Raw genomic sequence first — 13095 nt, forward strand, 5'->3', positions numbered from 1 at the left:
TGTTCTCAAAACAACATGGCGGTGCACCAGATGCTGAGAGTGTTGAGTTCTTACAGTATTACTATTTGTAAAATAAGTCCTATGTTTTGGGGGGGAGTCGCAATAACCTCTGTAGTACTTATATACTTACTCTACTATAAGAGAAGCGCTCTTTTGCCCCCAAGCACAGAAAAACCTCCAGTATGAACTCGGGTTCAGGTCAGTTCATCCCTGCACCAATTTGCACCCCATTTGCAATTTCCTCCTTTAATCCTAAGTGTTGAATAAAGTACATGAGCAAACCAACTTCAACCCACATGCTTAAAACATGGGGCATCAGTTTAGTTTTTGTTGTCGTTAGCTGTTTTTCATGGGGTACATTTTCATAAAAGTCACTTGCATGTTTGGTTTAATTCAAATGCATATTATCTGAAAATCATGTATTATTCTTTACGTTGACTCACTTTGGTTCTGAATTCCATTCGGGCAAATTTAGTGACAAAATATGGCATGCTCTGACCTCTAACCCTTGTCACTGAAAAAGCCTGGGTGAACATCTGGTAGATCTGATTTGTTGGAGTCGTTTGACCATTTTTTGTTTCAGCAGATCATAGATCATAGATCCTAGATGTGCAGCACAAACTAGCCTTTACGGAAAACCTTTGTCAATGTCATTCGTAAAGTCAGACAAGTCAATTCACAGAGATCACAAGCTGTGTGAACTTGAACTTGAAACTTACAGCACTCAGTGCTCTAAACCAAAATTGTTATGCACCATCCTCAATAAGTCACTTTCTGTTGACCATATTTCTTAAATCAGACAGTGTAGGATCATATGGTGTCATTTCGCGACGTCACACTTGTTTCGCAAAAGTTCATATTAACCCCGTTCTCCCTCGTGGTGGTTAGGGGTTCGTCTCTACATCTGTAAATCGGGTGTAAATATTAGTAGGTCAAGATTCTGGATCAGAACTGTTGAGTTGATCTTAAGGCTTAATAAACATGTCAGTAGCGGAAGAAACATATGATCTGACAGGGATTTATGGGTTTATATATAAAACTACTTTAAATTGCAGATTGTCAACGTTAGTTTGAAAAGTCTACTGGGAGATAAGAATCAGCAGATTGTCGGTATCAAATCTACAGCAGGAAGCAACACTGTTTTCTAAAGTTGTGTATGAAATGAACTGCTAATGGTGCAGAAGTGAAATGATCAAACTCTAATAAAAAGCTTGATGCTAAATGTTGCAGCAATAGCAGCCGTCTATAAAAATGAATATAATTCAAGTATTTGCTGCATATTATGATTTAACTGCTCGTCGTTTCTAACTCTTATTTTCTTGATTATTTTTTGCTGTAGTATAGATGAATGTGTACATACAGTATTTGTTTGTTTGGGGGAAAAAAGCATCATATATAACAAACCGCATTAAAAGGTAACAACAGCTTGTGTCTGGGCTTTTTGCTGAACAGGTTGGGTTTGAAGAATCGACTTTTCTTCAGTCGGAAAGGATTAGAAAATATGAACAGAAAATCCTGCAACATGAGCAAATTTCTTTTTATTGAGCTAGTGGATCTCTGATAAATGTATTTACTTGTGTGTTTATTTTTTTCGACACAAAATGTCAAATTATTCGATTAAAGCTGCAGTATGTAACCTTTGTATGTTTATTTTTGTTTTGTTTTTGAATATTTGTTTTCTGTCGCTATGTCGTGAAAGTACCTGCTGCAGATGTAAGAATATCAAAATAAAATTAAACTGTTTAAACTATTATTCTGACAAAACTTTATTACTTATTTAGTTAAATCCTCGAGTATAAAACTGGTTAATTGGTTTGAAAATATTGGGAATTTGGTGCAAAGCAAAAACATAATTAAACTCTTGCACATATAATACAGTTTACATAAAATGTGTTTACTAAACTATTGGAAATATGCCAAAGTTAGCACAAAATAAGTTACACAACTTATTGCTATAAGCTCATGTTTAAGTTCAAAATCTAAAACGTTTCAGATTTCTGTGATTTCCTAAAGAGTAAAAGGTCAGTAGAAACACAACTATATGTTTAAATGTTTTTCAATGCGGAGGCCTTCTGATCTGAAAGTCTCCATCATGGCTGACTCCTTCATGATGGAGCAGCAGCTCTACTTCAGAAACCTCCCAGTTAACAGATTTCATCATCTTACATCAAACACAAGCAGCGAAACGACTGATTTATAAAACATGTTGCAAAGAGTCCTTAGAACCAAAGAACATAGAATAAAATACCATAGAATCATGCAGTTTTTATTACTCTACATTTTATTGACCAATACAAAATGTGAGTATTTAACATGATTCAAATTGTAACATTGTCTTATGAACATCACACACATTTATAGATTGCTTTCCAAATGTTCTGTGACGAACGAGCCAACAATAAAAACATAGAAATGTTGACCTAAAACCACTTTGAATACTTTGGTGGTGACTTTTATCAAGCTGGAAAGTGACACACAGAATGGAAATGCATTTGACATCAATCAAACAATTCATAGTTCTAAAAAAAAAAATGTTATGAGTGACTACAGGCACTTGTTATCCAACAAGGACTGACATTTAAAAAAAAAAAAAAAACAAAAGAACATAATGTAACAAAAAGTTTGTTCATTTAACAAAATGAATAACATTAGTGTAAATGTGTTGCCCTTTCTATCAATATACAAGACCAGTAAACAAATGGATAAAACGGAATATTGGTGAAGAGTGCAACTCAGAGAAGTGTTTATTTTTTAGCAAATCTACCGTTACAATTGTAAAAGCACATTGTCCTTTTAATTATTCCTTATTTCATGGAAAGGCTTATTTTATCAGAAAAGGGCTGAGAGAGAAAAGCAAGAAACATATGTGTCAAAGGTCAGAAAACTTCATACTCAGTTCCTGCTCAACCACTAAGCTCTCCTCAACAACTACTGTATGTAATGATATGAACTGTATTACTACTGTGATTTTCATGCATATCCCCACAAAATGTTCTGTGGCTTCACAGTTTGTCGGCGTAGTCGTCTCCGAAGTCAATCATCAGTTTCAGAGCATTCAGGATCAGAGTGTCGACGTCTGGATTCAGTTGTATTTCATCACTGTAATTCTTCAGTGGGAGGATGCAGTTCATTGGGATCCCCAGACTGGAGCTGAAGTCTCCCATCTACATATAACACAATAATTGTTATATTTTTTGTACAATATTTTTAGGAGGTATTCCTGTTTTGAATAAATCTCTCTCTGACTCACCTTTTTCTTTAAATGTTTGCTCTTATAGACGTTTTTCAGATTTTTCTCCGTTTCCCCACAGGCTGCATCAATGTGAGTGAGAATCGCCAGCTGAGGGATTCCTGTGGTTATAGAGATACAGACTCTAGAACATGGAGTTTCTCAAGAATCTCTAAAAGTTTTAATTAAGCGATATGTTTAAATAGCTACATCGCAGGAGAGTGATGAAACATTTATGACAACATTAAAAAAAAGTCCTTTACTCCAGAATAATATTCTAAATGCATATTGAATGTTTCTTACCCAGCTCACTGGCTGCTTCTCTGATTTCCTTCATTTTCTGTAAAACTGAGGATCTCATTTGTGGTGCATTAGCAGAATAAATGCAGACCAGAACATGAACTCTGTCACTGATGGACGGGGAAGAGTTGTAGCCATGATCACCATCACACAGGGAAGATACAGGATTGAACTGTGGAAGAAAATATGATGAACATTCCACATAAAGCAAGTAAATTAAATTGCCTTTAAGAGAAGTATTTTTTTAAAGCAGAAAAGTATGTATACCTTATATCCATCCATCACATGACCCTCCAAGGCCAGTTTGATGTCGTCTGCTCTGACTCCTCTTCCATCTCCGTCTTCTAGACCCATGATGTCATTGAACACAAAGGGATAATAGTTTCCCCTGCTTTCTTTCTTGATTTTATGGGTTTTGTACTGAAAGGAAAAAAACAGTTTTATGTAATCAGCAGGAATAAAGCTGCTAAAATATATTTTAAGTTACAAACATGCCTCAAAATACTCTTAATAAATTTAATTTTCAACCTAAATTTAATTTTGCTAAATAAAATTATGAATAAGATGGTACAATAATCAGTGATTACAAGTTTGTAGCCACTGTGTCAGAAAATGAAATATTTTCTACCATGTTGGTGGGAATATTTATAAGTCTAAAATGTGAACAAGCCTTTAAAATTAAACAATTATATTCACAATCTTGGTGAAACTTTGATCAGAGGTTGTAGCACTGGCCAGAGCCTCATTGGTCATTCTGCCTTGCAGGACGTTGTTGACGGAGTTGATGAAGCTGGACTTCCCCACACCGACTGGACCGTACAGCAGGACTCTGATGTGAGTTGCCTCTTCATTGTGAGGCTGAAACTCCTTCAAGTACTGAAGAGCATCACTATTGCCTCTGTTAAAATGGAAAATTTGAAATCATAATTTCAGAAACTAGTTTTTACCTTGATAAACAGAGATGAGTTGATAAACAGAAAGACCCTGAACTCCACCAGCCTCCTGCTGCTGAGGTTGATGTACAGAATATGTGTGAACTTCTAACAGTGAGAATCAGTGAATATGACCTTCAATTCACTTTGTGTGATCAGTGTGTTGTGAAAATCATTACATAGGTTCTGTTAGTTTACAATAAGTTTCAGCCTTCAGTGCAGTGGCTTCTTTTAATTTCATTAGCTACCCACTGAGACAAATTTTAATCCCAAGTCTTTATTGTATAATTTAAATATCAGTTAAATAAGTAAAATTGGTTACACTTGAACTTTTGTTATTAAAATCATGTATCTATAATATTACATGTTCAGTGAACATTTAAGACAAAATTTTCAAGTTATGGGGCGTGTTGTCATAGAAATATATAAATTATGCAACATTACATTGTACACTGCAATGCCACATAATTCATTGATTTGATTGGACAGTGGACAGCTGGACCCGTTTCATCGCCTACATTTGACCAAACACATTTAGCTGCCTGGGTCTCCAGAGCTGCTTCTTTAATAAACCAATGACATTATTAAGTACCATGGGTCAAGTGACACTATTAATCCAGGAAACTGTTTTGATGGCTGATTATGCTGAACCAAAAAAAAAAGTCACCTTCAACATACAGACTTTAATAAGGTACATTGACTCACCCCCAAGTTATTTCTCTCCATGGAGTTCTTAAAACTGTGAAGGAGAATTTACAGCAAAGTCTTAAAACCAGAACAGTGTCACAATAGATGGAAGAATTAGATTTTCTACATGATGTTAAATATATTAGTAACATGAGTCAAGAGATTATTAGATTAAACAATTCAATTCTTTATTGAGGCAAGAAAAACATTTTCTGCTGTGTCAGCATGAATAATAAGTTGTACTCACGTGGAGAAGGTGGTGGAGCTAAACACGGGCAAAGAGACACATTACTGAGGTCAATACATGACTAGAAATATAATTAATGTTTATATTAAAGTAATAAACATAATTGGTATTAAATCTGTAGAACATTGAGGCAGTGAATAGATTCATTTTTACTCTAAAGTGAGTAAAGGAAAACACTAAAATGAAAAACACTTTCTGCTGTGTCAGCATGGATAATAAGTTGTACTCACGTGGAGAAGGTTGTGGAGCTGAACACGGACAAAGAAACACATGACAGGTCAATAAATGACTAGAAATATAATTAACGTTTATATTAAAGTAATAAACATAATTGGTATTCTTAAATCTGTAGAACATGGAGGCAGTGAATAGATTCATTTTTACTCTAAAGTGAGTAAAGGAAAACACTAAAATGAAAAACATTTTCTGCTGTGTCAGCATGGATAATAAGTTGTACTCACGTGGAGAAGGTTGTGGAGCTGAACACGGACAAAGAAACACATGACAGGTCAATAAATGACTAGAAATATAATTAATATTTATATTAAAGTAATAAACACAACTGGTATTAATTCTGTGGAACATTGAGGCAGTGAATAGATTCATTTTTACTCTAAAGTGAGTAAAGGAAAACACTAAAATGAAAAACACATGGAAGAAATAGTACTTACCTGGTTGAGTAGCTAAACACAACACAGGAAATATTATGAGTCAAAATTTGCATAAACACAATTCCAATATTTCCATTGCTAAGCTTTTCAGACATTCCCAAATAACCATGCTCTAGTGTTTATTTCCAATAGTTAACATGTAACTTTATTTCACTTTCTGCTTTCAAAACATGTTCAAGATAAAATTTAATTTGAAGAGGAAAATAAAATTAACTGAAAATATGCAATATATGCATGAAATAAATCAGTGAAATATTCAATGCATCTATCTCAACCATAACAAACAAGAATGTAACTTACATGGTGCAGAAGAGTTACCTCCCATGACAGTGACAGAAAATACTCTGTAAAATACAGAGAGAGGAAGAGAGAATGACTCTACAATCGTTAGTCAGAGCTCTTTAAATCGGTTCATTTGTTTTCACTGGTTTACTGCAGCTGCTTTGTTACTGATACAGAAGGAAAAGAATCCTACCTCAGAGGAGACGTGCTGCAGCAGAGAGATCCGTTATAGTGCTGATGAAAGTAAAAGCTCACGGCTCTTTTATGGCGTTTCCACAGTTTCACTTTCACTTTCATGAATCACGTGATTTACAAGAAGAGCACTCATTTTGTGAAATAAGATTACATTTCCTGCTCAGCCTGCTCATTGTTAGTATACATGAAGCAAAAATAATATTTTAAAATATTTTTAGCACTCTTTTAATATGTTTTAAAAAAACATATTTTTTATACCTGAATTTTTAAATATTTACAAATAATTGTAAATATTTTTAAATACATAAAATATATTTTTAATGTATTTTTAAATATATATATTAAATGTATTTAAAAATATATTTTTAAAAATATTTTAAAAAACTGTACGTAAAAAAATTCAAAGCACCTCTTTCTCTTTGAGAAAGCCTCAAAGCAAAAGAGGTTTTCTTTTGCTTTGTTTGTCTCTGCGTGTGTGTGTGTGTGTGTGTGTGGGGGGGGGGGGGGGGGGGGGGGGGGGGGGGGTCATAAAACAGCAGGGGAAAGTTCGGTGATGCTCCAGACTATCTCAGTTTTACTTTCCTTATCAAGATCAAAGCCGTTCTTTTTTTTTTTTTTACAACAGGCAAATTGCAAGGTCACCTGTGCTGAGCTCCAGAGAATCCTCTGTACATAACACTCCAAATCTTTACAGCTGCAGCTCAGTCAAGTCTCCTTTCTTTTTGTTAGGAAACAAACACAAACGGTGACAACCTTCTCTCACAAAATCTGCTGACCAGAACCTCTAAACGACAGACAGAATCAACTCCATCAAATTTCTTTCTTTTCAGTGTTTTCCACTTTTCTTTCACCTTTGAAACCCACATGTTTTATAAGTCTGGATTCTTAAAGCCGATTTCATTTTCCCTGTTTTCTCTGCTGAGTTAGGAATCAGTGGCGGCTGGTGGAGTTTTCTCCAGGGGGCGCTAAAAACTCCAAAATTGACATCTCTCAAGACATAAGCTATATTTCGCAGCAGAGTATTTACATGATTGAAAATAACAAAAGCAACATCATGATGTCATGCTAACTCTGGAGTTGAAGTCAGGGATGATTTTGATAAGATTCTTCTCCATAAAGAGCACGGCCAATGATTTGAGAGAATCCATTTAATAGCAACGATTCATTTTTCTTGATAAATACTTTTACGTTGTTATAGCTCCTTCTGTATTCCTCCCAGCAGAACCCTGATGTCTGTTGCTTGAAAGACTCTCCTGTTGTGCAGGAAACACCCTGATAAAAGATACTGGGCTCATTGTCAAGCACAAGTGAAAGTGAAAACGTTTTCTGCAAGTAACTCGCTCATGCAGCAGCTTCTCTCACTGAGCCAGCCACGCACGGCAGCAGCTGCAATAACAAAGAAAAGGTAACAATTGAGCTTTTTATCTATTTTATTGTTGTTACTGAATTGTTCAGAACAAAGTGACTCACTCAGGAAAGGTTATTCTTAAATAATCTGTTAGTTTAGAGAATGTTGTAAAGTCTATTAATTACATTTTGAGTGGAAGGTTTAAAAAACACAAAGGTTTTTTAAATAAGGTGCAGCTTCAGCCATGGGAGGATCCTTCCATCTTGCCTAAAGGGTCTGTAACATGTTTTCTAAATAGTGGTATTTTATAGCACTATTGAACAGTTGTTTACTTCAACTGTTCAAAAAATGCTACATATTTCAAAAATGACTTCAAAGAATTTTTACTTTGTAATTGAAGGTCTTGGTCACTTTAAGAGATTCCTGCTCTTTCTGAAACTCCGCCTACAGGAAGTCATCACAACATGGCTCCTCTATTAACCCTTATAGAGGGTTATCTGTAAGCCATAGTCATCCAAATAGTTCACTTGAAATACTGTATATGACCTTGTGCATAGAGTGAATCTGTAAAACATCAAGAAAGTTATTGCAACTCAGATTATTGAAAACAAAATTGTTTATTGTCCTAAAATGATCTCAATAAAATGAAACTTTTTAGGCTGCGTTAAAACCTTTGTTTTTTTAAACTCGATTAAAAGTAGGACATGGACATTGTTGCACGGTACATTTAAAATTTACATTTACATCTATGATGGATGGATCTGTTCATGTTGGTCTTTGTGTCTCTTTTTGAAGGAAACCACAAGATGCTCTGTTTTTCAAGTGAGTGATCATCTCAGCTCATGTAAATAATGATCTTTCTCCGATTTGTTATCCTCTGTTCATATTTTTTCTGCTTTGTATTTTGTTCATCAGCCCCTGTCAAAGTTCAGACGGTCACCACGGGGACAACCTATGGCGCCGATGTAGCTCTGATGAACCAAGTGAAATGGAAGGTGAAGTTGGAGGGAACCAACCGGGATGGAAAATGCATCATTGTTTTCTGTCCCATCATCTCCCGTGTTGGTTCAGATGTGGAGGCCGCCATGCAAAACATGCCATGTAAGCAATCAGGCAACATTTTCTTGGTAATTTCACTATGAAACTATGCTGAAAAAAAAAAAAATCACACATAGTATCAATCTGAGTAAATGCAACATTCAAATGATGAATGTAGTTGTTTAAGTGGAAAAAAAGTCAAACTAACCTGAATCCACGAGGAAAAACATTGTAAATAAAAAACCACAATTATTAAATGACTGCAGGTAACATACTATAACATGATGATGGAATTTATTTAATGCCTGAAATCTCGATTTTGTTAATCTGACACTTAGTAGAAGTCAGAGCAACATCTAAAGAACTGCACGTTTTACTAGAGAGCGAAAATCTCCAAGTAAAATGTCCGGGCAGTAACTCATAAACTTGAGCTCCATCACAGTTTAGTTATAGAACCGAAGCCTCGTCTGCATGGAGAGAAATATCACATTTATAAACGAGTAAGAACAAATGTGCGTCTTCGCTGCAGTACGTATGCCAGGGCAATCGATGGCGCTGTAACACTTCCCCTGTTTTTAAATACTTTATTAGAAATTACGCACATCTTCAATTAAGTTTGGCCTAATACTTTTACACAGTCTAACAAGGATTCTTCCAGTAAAAAGATTTTTGGTCCATTAAATCTGTTCTTTTATTTTTCTGCAGTGAATAAAAAGATCGTCTTAGTTTTGATGCATCACACCCGAGACCCTGACTACTCGACTGCTGGGACTTTGTGGTCGGAAATATATCCCAACATCGACTTGGAAGTTCATGTTCTCTTCCATGAAAGCGTCCCGGGGTTGCTCACCTCTTCTAAGAACACAGAGGCCGTTTACAGAATGCAAAAATATCTGGAACCACCTGAAGAAAATAACTGGATGCCTGTTGTGTTATTGGTGACAATTGTGTTTGTGATCATTTTGTGGTTTTCACTGAGCTAAAGCTTTGATCAACAAATATATGGAGAAACACACAACATGTCTTATTATTCAGTAATGTGCATTAAACGATTTGAATTAAAAAAAATACTGTAGTTTAGTTATTCTTTTATGATTGTGAAGTACAAAATAAAATGAAACATTTATAAACTGTAGACCTTATTCTTTATGCGTTTACAAAAAAAAAATAGTTGAGTTTATAGAATCAGCTATTATAAGAGCCTGAAAGGTAAATAAAAAAATCAAACAAAAAATGCTTCATGAAATAATTTTGGGAATCACCTTGATCTTTATGAACTCGTCTCAGCAGCAAAAGTTTTAACTGAATTATAATTTCAACAAAATGTTTCCAGGCACTCTGAAAACATCTGCATGTAAATGCATGCAGATGTTGGCATCTGTCATAGGAGGTACAGAATTTACCTGGATAAATGCAGATTATTTAAAATAATCTTTGTGAACTTTATGTAGAGAAAGTTTATGCATCTTCTGTAACGTTTGTGAACTTTACACAAACTTCACAGAACGGAAATTATTTTTAGAAAAGTAATTTAAAAAAATATTTTTTTCTAAATTTCTATATTTGTAAAAAAAAAAAATATATATATATATATATATATATATATATATATATATATATATATATATATATATATATATATATATATATATATATATAATTTTTAGAAAAAAATATTTTTTATTAAATTTAAAAAAAAAAACATTCTAAATTAAAAATAAGTTTTAGACCATAATTTTGCTTTTTTATTTTAACTTTATTTTTTAACTATTTTAAAAACCACAAAACCTGTCCAGTCTGAAATTTTTAAGTTACTTAGAGACCAAACAGGTTACTAATTCAGTCGATAACTGAAAAAAAAATCAAAATACTGATGCCTCAAATGTTAAAGTCAACATGTAACACAGTAAATCAAAGATAAAGCATGTAAATAAAAATGAAGCCTAGCTGTAAATTCAAACTGGAAAACTTTATTCATCTCACCTGCCCAACCAAACATCTCATCATGCACCTCGATTCCAACCTATCACTGATGGTCTCCTCCTCCAATCATCAAGCGTCGCAGCCTTGATGAGCTCCAGCTGTTCATCAGCTTCAACCTTCCTCCACCATTCCTCCACCTTCAGCTCGTGGTTTCTTCAATGTCCATTATGTCTTCACCATCCTCTCCACCACCAGTGTCCAGGTCCAATGGGGGGAAGACGTCTCTAATCTACATACACATTTATCTATCTGCTTTATGAATATATATATTAGGTAAGCAGCCTATGCTGCACAGCCTTACCTCTTATTCCCTAATCTTTCTTTTACCAGTTTTTACAGTTTTTTCTTCCTGACCTAAAAGATCCCCAGAGTCTTGGGATTTATTTGGACATTAGGATAAGTTGTGTGCTTTCTATCTCACTAAGAATGAAAGTGAAAGTGCCTCAGTTCTTTTATAGCCCTTGGTTCAAGACAAACACAGTCACTTCATGCTGCAGCTCCCACTGAACAAACTGCACCAAGAAACCATTTTACCTTGTTTGTTTTTCCGAAGCCACACATTTACAGCAAAGGTAGGAAACGTCCAATACTTTTGGGGGTTTTTATGACTGCAACATTTTGTTTCCTTTATTATTTTTTTAAATTTAATTTTATTATTGATAATATTTATATTGTACGGTATATTGAATAAATCTTTCAGTTTTTTCAAGGAATGAAATACTGTGTTGTAAGAGTGAAAATGGAACATTAAATTATGTTGTATTGATTCAGAGCTCATAAGTTTAATCTATCTCTGCTATCAGTGTGAACGGGCAGATCTATTCTGACTTTAGGATCGACACTGTTTACGCTTCTGGTAACTTTGTTTAAAACAAATCAAACTCTGACCTCCACTTAAACATATCTCCAACATGATTTCCTGTTGGAGATATCCAAGAACTTAAGACTTCTGAGTTTTCTGAGAGTAGTTTTATGTTTCCTCTGCTGCCAAATTATCTGTTCTCAGGTTACTTTTCAAGTGAAAACATTTGAATGCCTCTGAGTCATTTAAATGCTTTCAGTTTACAGAGTTAACGGTTGTGCTTCATCTCTGCAGAAAAGCCGAACTGATCGTACTGCTTGGTTTCTCTTTTTAGACGTCAACATGTACCAGACTTCTGGAGGTGAGCATCAGTGTTGCAGGAACCACACCGATAGATGTCATATTCCAGTTCTGGTTTGAATTTTTATGAATTTTATTTATTTCATAAAGAGGACAATGCATATTAAAAAAGGGATGTTTTTAATTAATTTTTAATTAAAAACATCTAATCAAAAATATAATTAAATGTTAGTAGTAATAGTTACTACTACTAAAAAGTAACTACTAATAAGTAATTACTTATTAGTATTAAGTAATAAGTAATTATTTACTTATTAAGTAATTACTTACTTATTAGTAATTAATCATTACTAATAAGTAATAAGTAACTTATTATTTATCACTTAAAATTCATCTGTTGTATTTTGTAATTTCACTTAGTTAAAGTCCACACCATCACTACTGGGGAGACGTTTGGTGCTGATAAAGAACTGCTGAATAAAGTGAAGAGGAGGGTTCAGCTGACCGTCACACACTGGATGGAAAGCCTCTTCATCATCGTTTTCTGTCCCATCACCTCTCGCGTTGGGTCAGATGTGGAAGCAGCCATGACCAAGGTTCCAGGTACCAGTTTTATAATCCATCGGTTCAGACATTCATCTAATCAAGTAATAAAGTAACAACACTCTTAAGAATGGAAAACCTTCCCTTCACCTTGTTTTCTTCTTCTTTTAGCAGGAGATCAAAATGTCATTCTGGTTCTGATGCACCACACCCGAGATGAGGGCTACTCCACCGCTGGAGTGAGCTGGTGTGACCAATACCGCAACGTCATCCTGGATGTTCATGTTCTCTTCCATGAGACGGTGCCAGGATTGCTGCTGTGTGCTAAAAATACTGAGGCAGTCGATCAAATGATCCATGAATTAGATCAACGGTCTCAGAACCAACAGATCAGGCAGATCATACCCAGGGAGCAAGGTCTAATTAACAGGCTCGATGAATGCTGTTTCCCTTATTGGAAGATTGTAGTCCTATTTGTTCTGGTGGTGTTGTTCATCTTACTTCTTGTCATTTTCTTGGCGTAGTTTGGAGATCAGCA

General features: G+C 34.8%; 1 protein-coding gene across 1 annotated transcript; it reads right to left on the reverse strand.

Annotated features, from left to right (window-relative positions):
* Positions 1 to 2253: 2253 nt before the first annotated feature.
* On the reverse strand, positions 2254 to 6615 carry LOC102232070 (interferon-induced protein 44-like). The gene is made up of 12 exons (XM_023337547.1): positions 6542 to 6615; positions 6367 to 6410; positions 6067 to 6078; positions 5857 to 5874; positions 5626 to 5643; positions 5396 to 5413; positions 5167 to 5200; positions 4226 to 4427; positions 3797 to 3949; positions 3533 to 3701; positions 3251 to 3351; positions 2254 to 3164 (listed from the first exon to the last, which is right to left on the reverse strand). Exons 2-12 carry the CDS (start codon positions 6389 to 6391, stop codon positions 3003 to 3005), a joined length of 912 nt encoding a protein of 303 aa, XP_023193315.1. The 5' UTR covers positions 6392 to 6410; positions 6542 to 6615; the 3' UTR covers positions 2254 to 3002.
* Between the last annotated feature and the right edge of the window lie 6480 nt (positions 6616 to 13095).

Source organism: Xiphophorus maculatus, chromosome 7 (genome assembly GCF_002775205.1).
Source record: "Xiphophorus maculatus strain JP 163 A chromosome 7, X_maculatus-5.0-male, whole genome shotgun sequence".
Classification (NCBI taxonomy): Eukaryota; Metazoa; Chordata; class Actinopteri; order Cyprinodontiformes; family Poeciliidae; genus Xiphophorus; species Xiphophorus maculatus.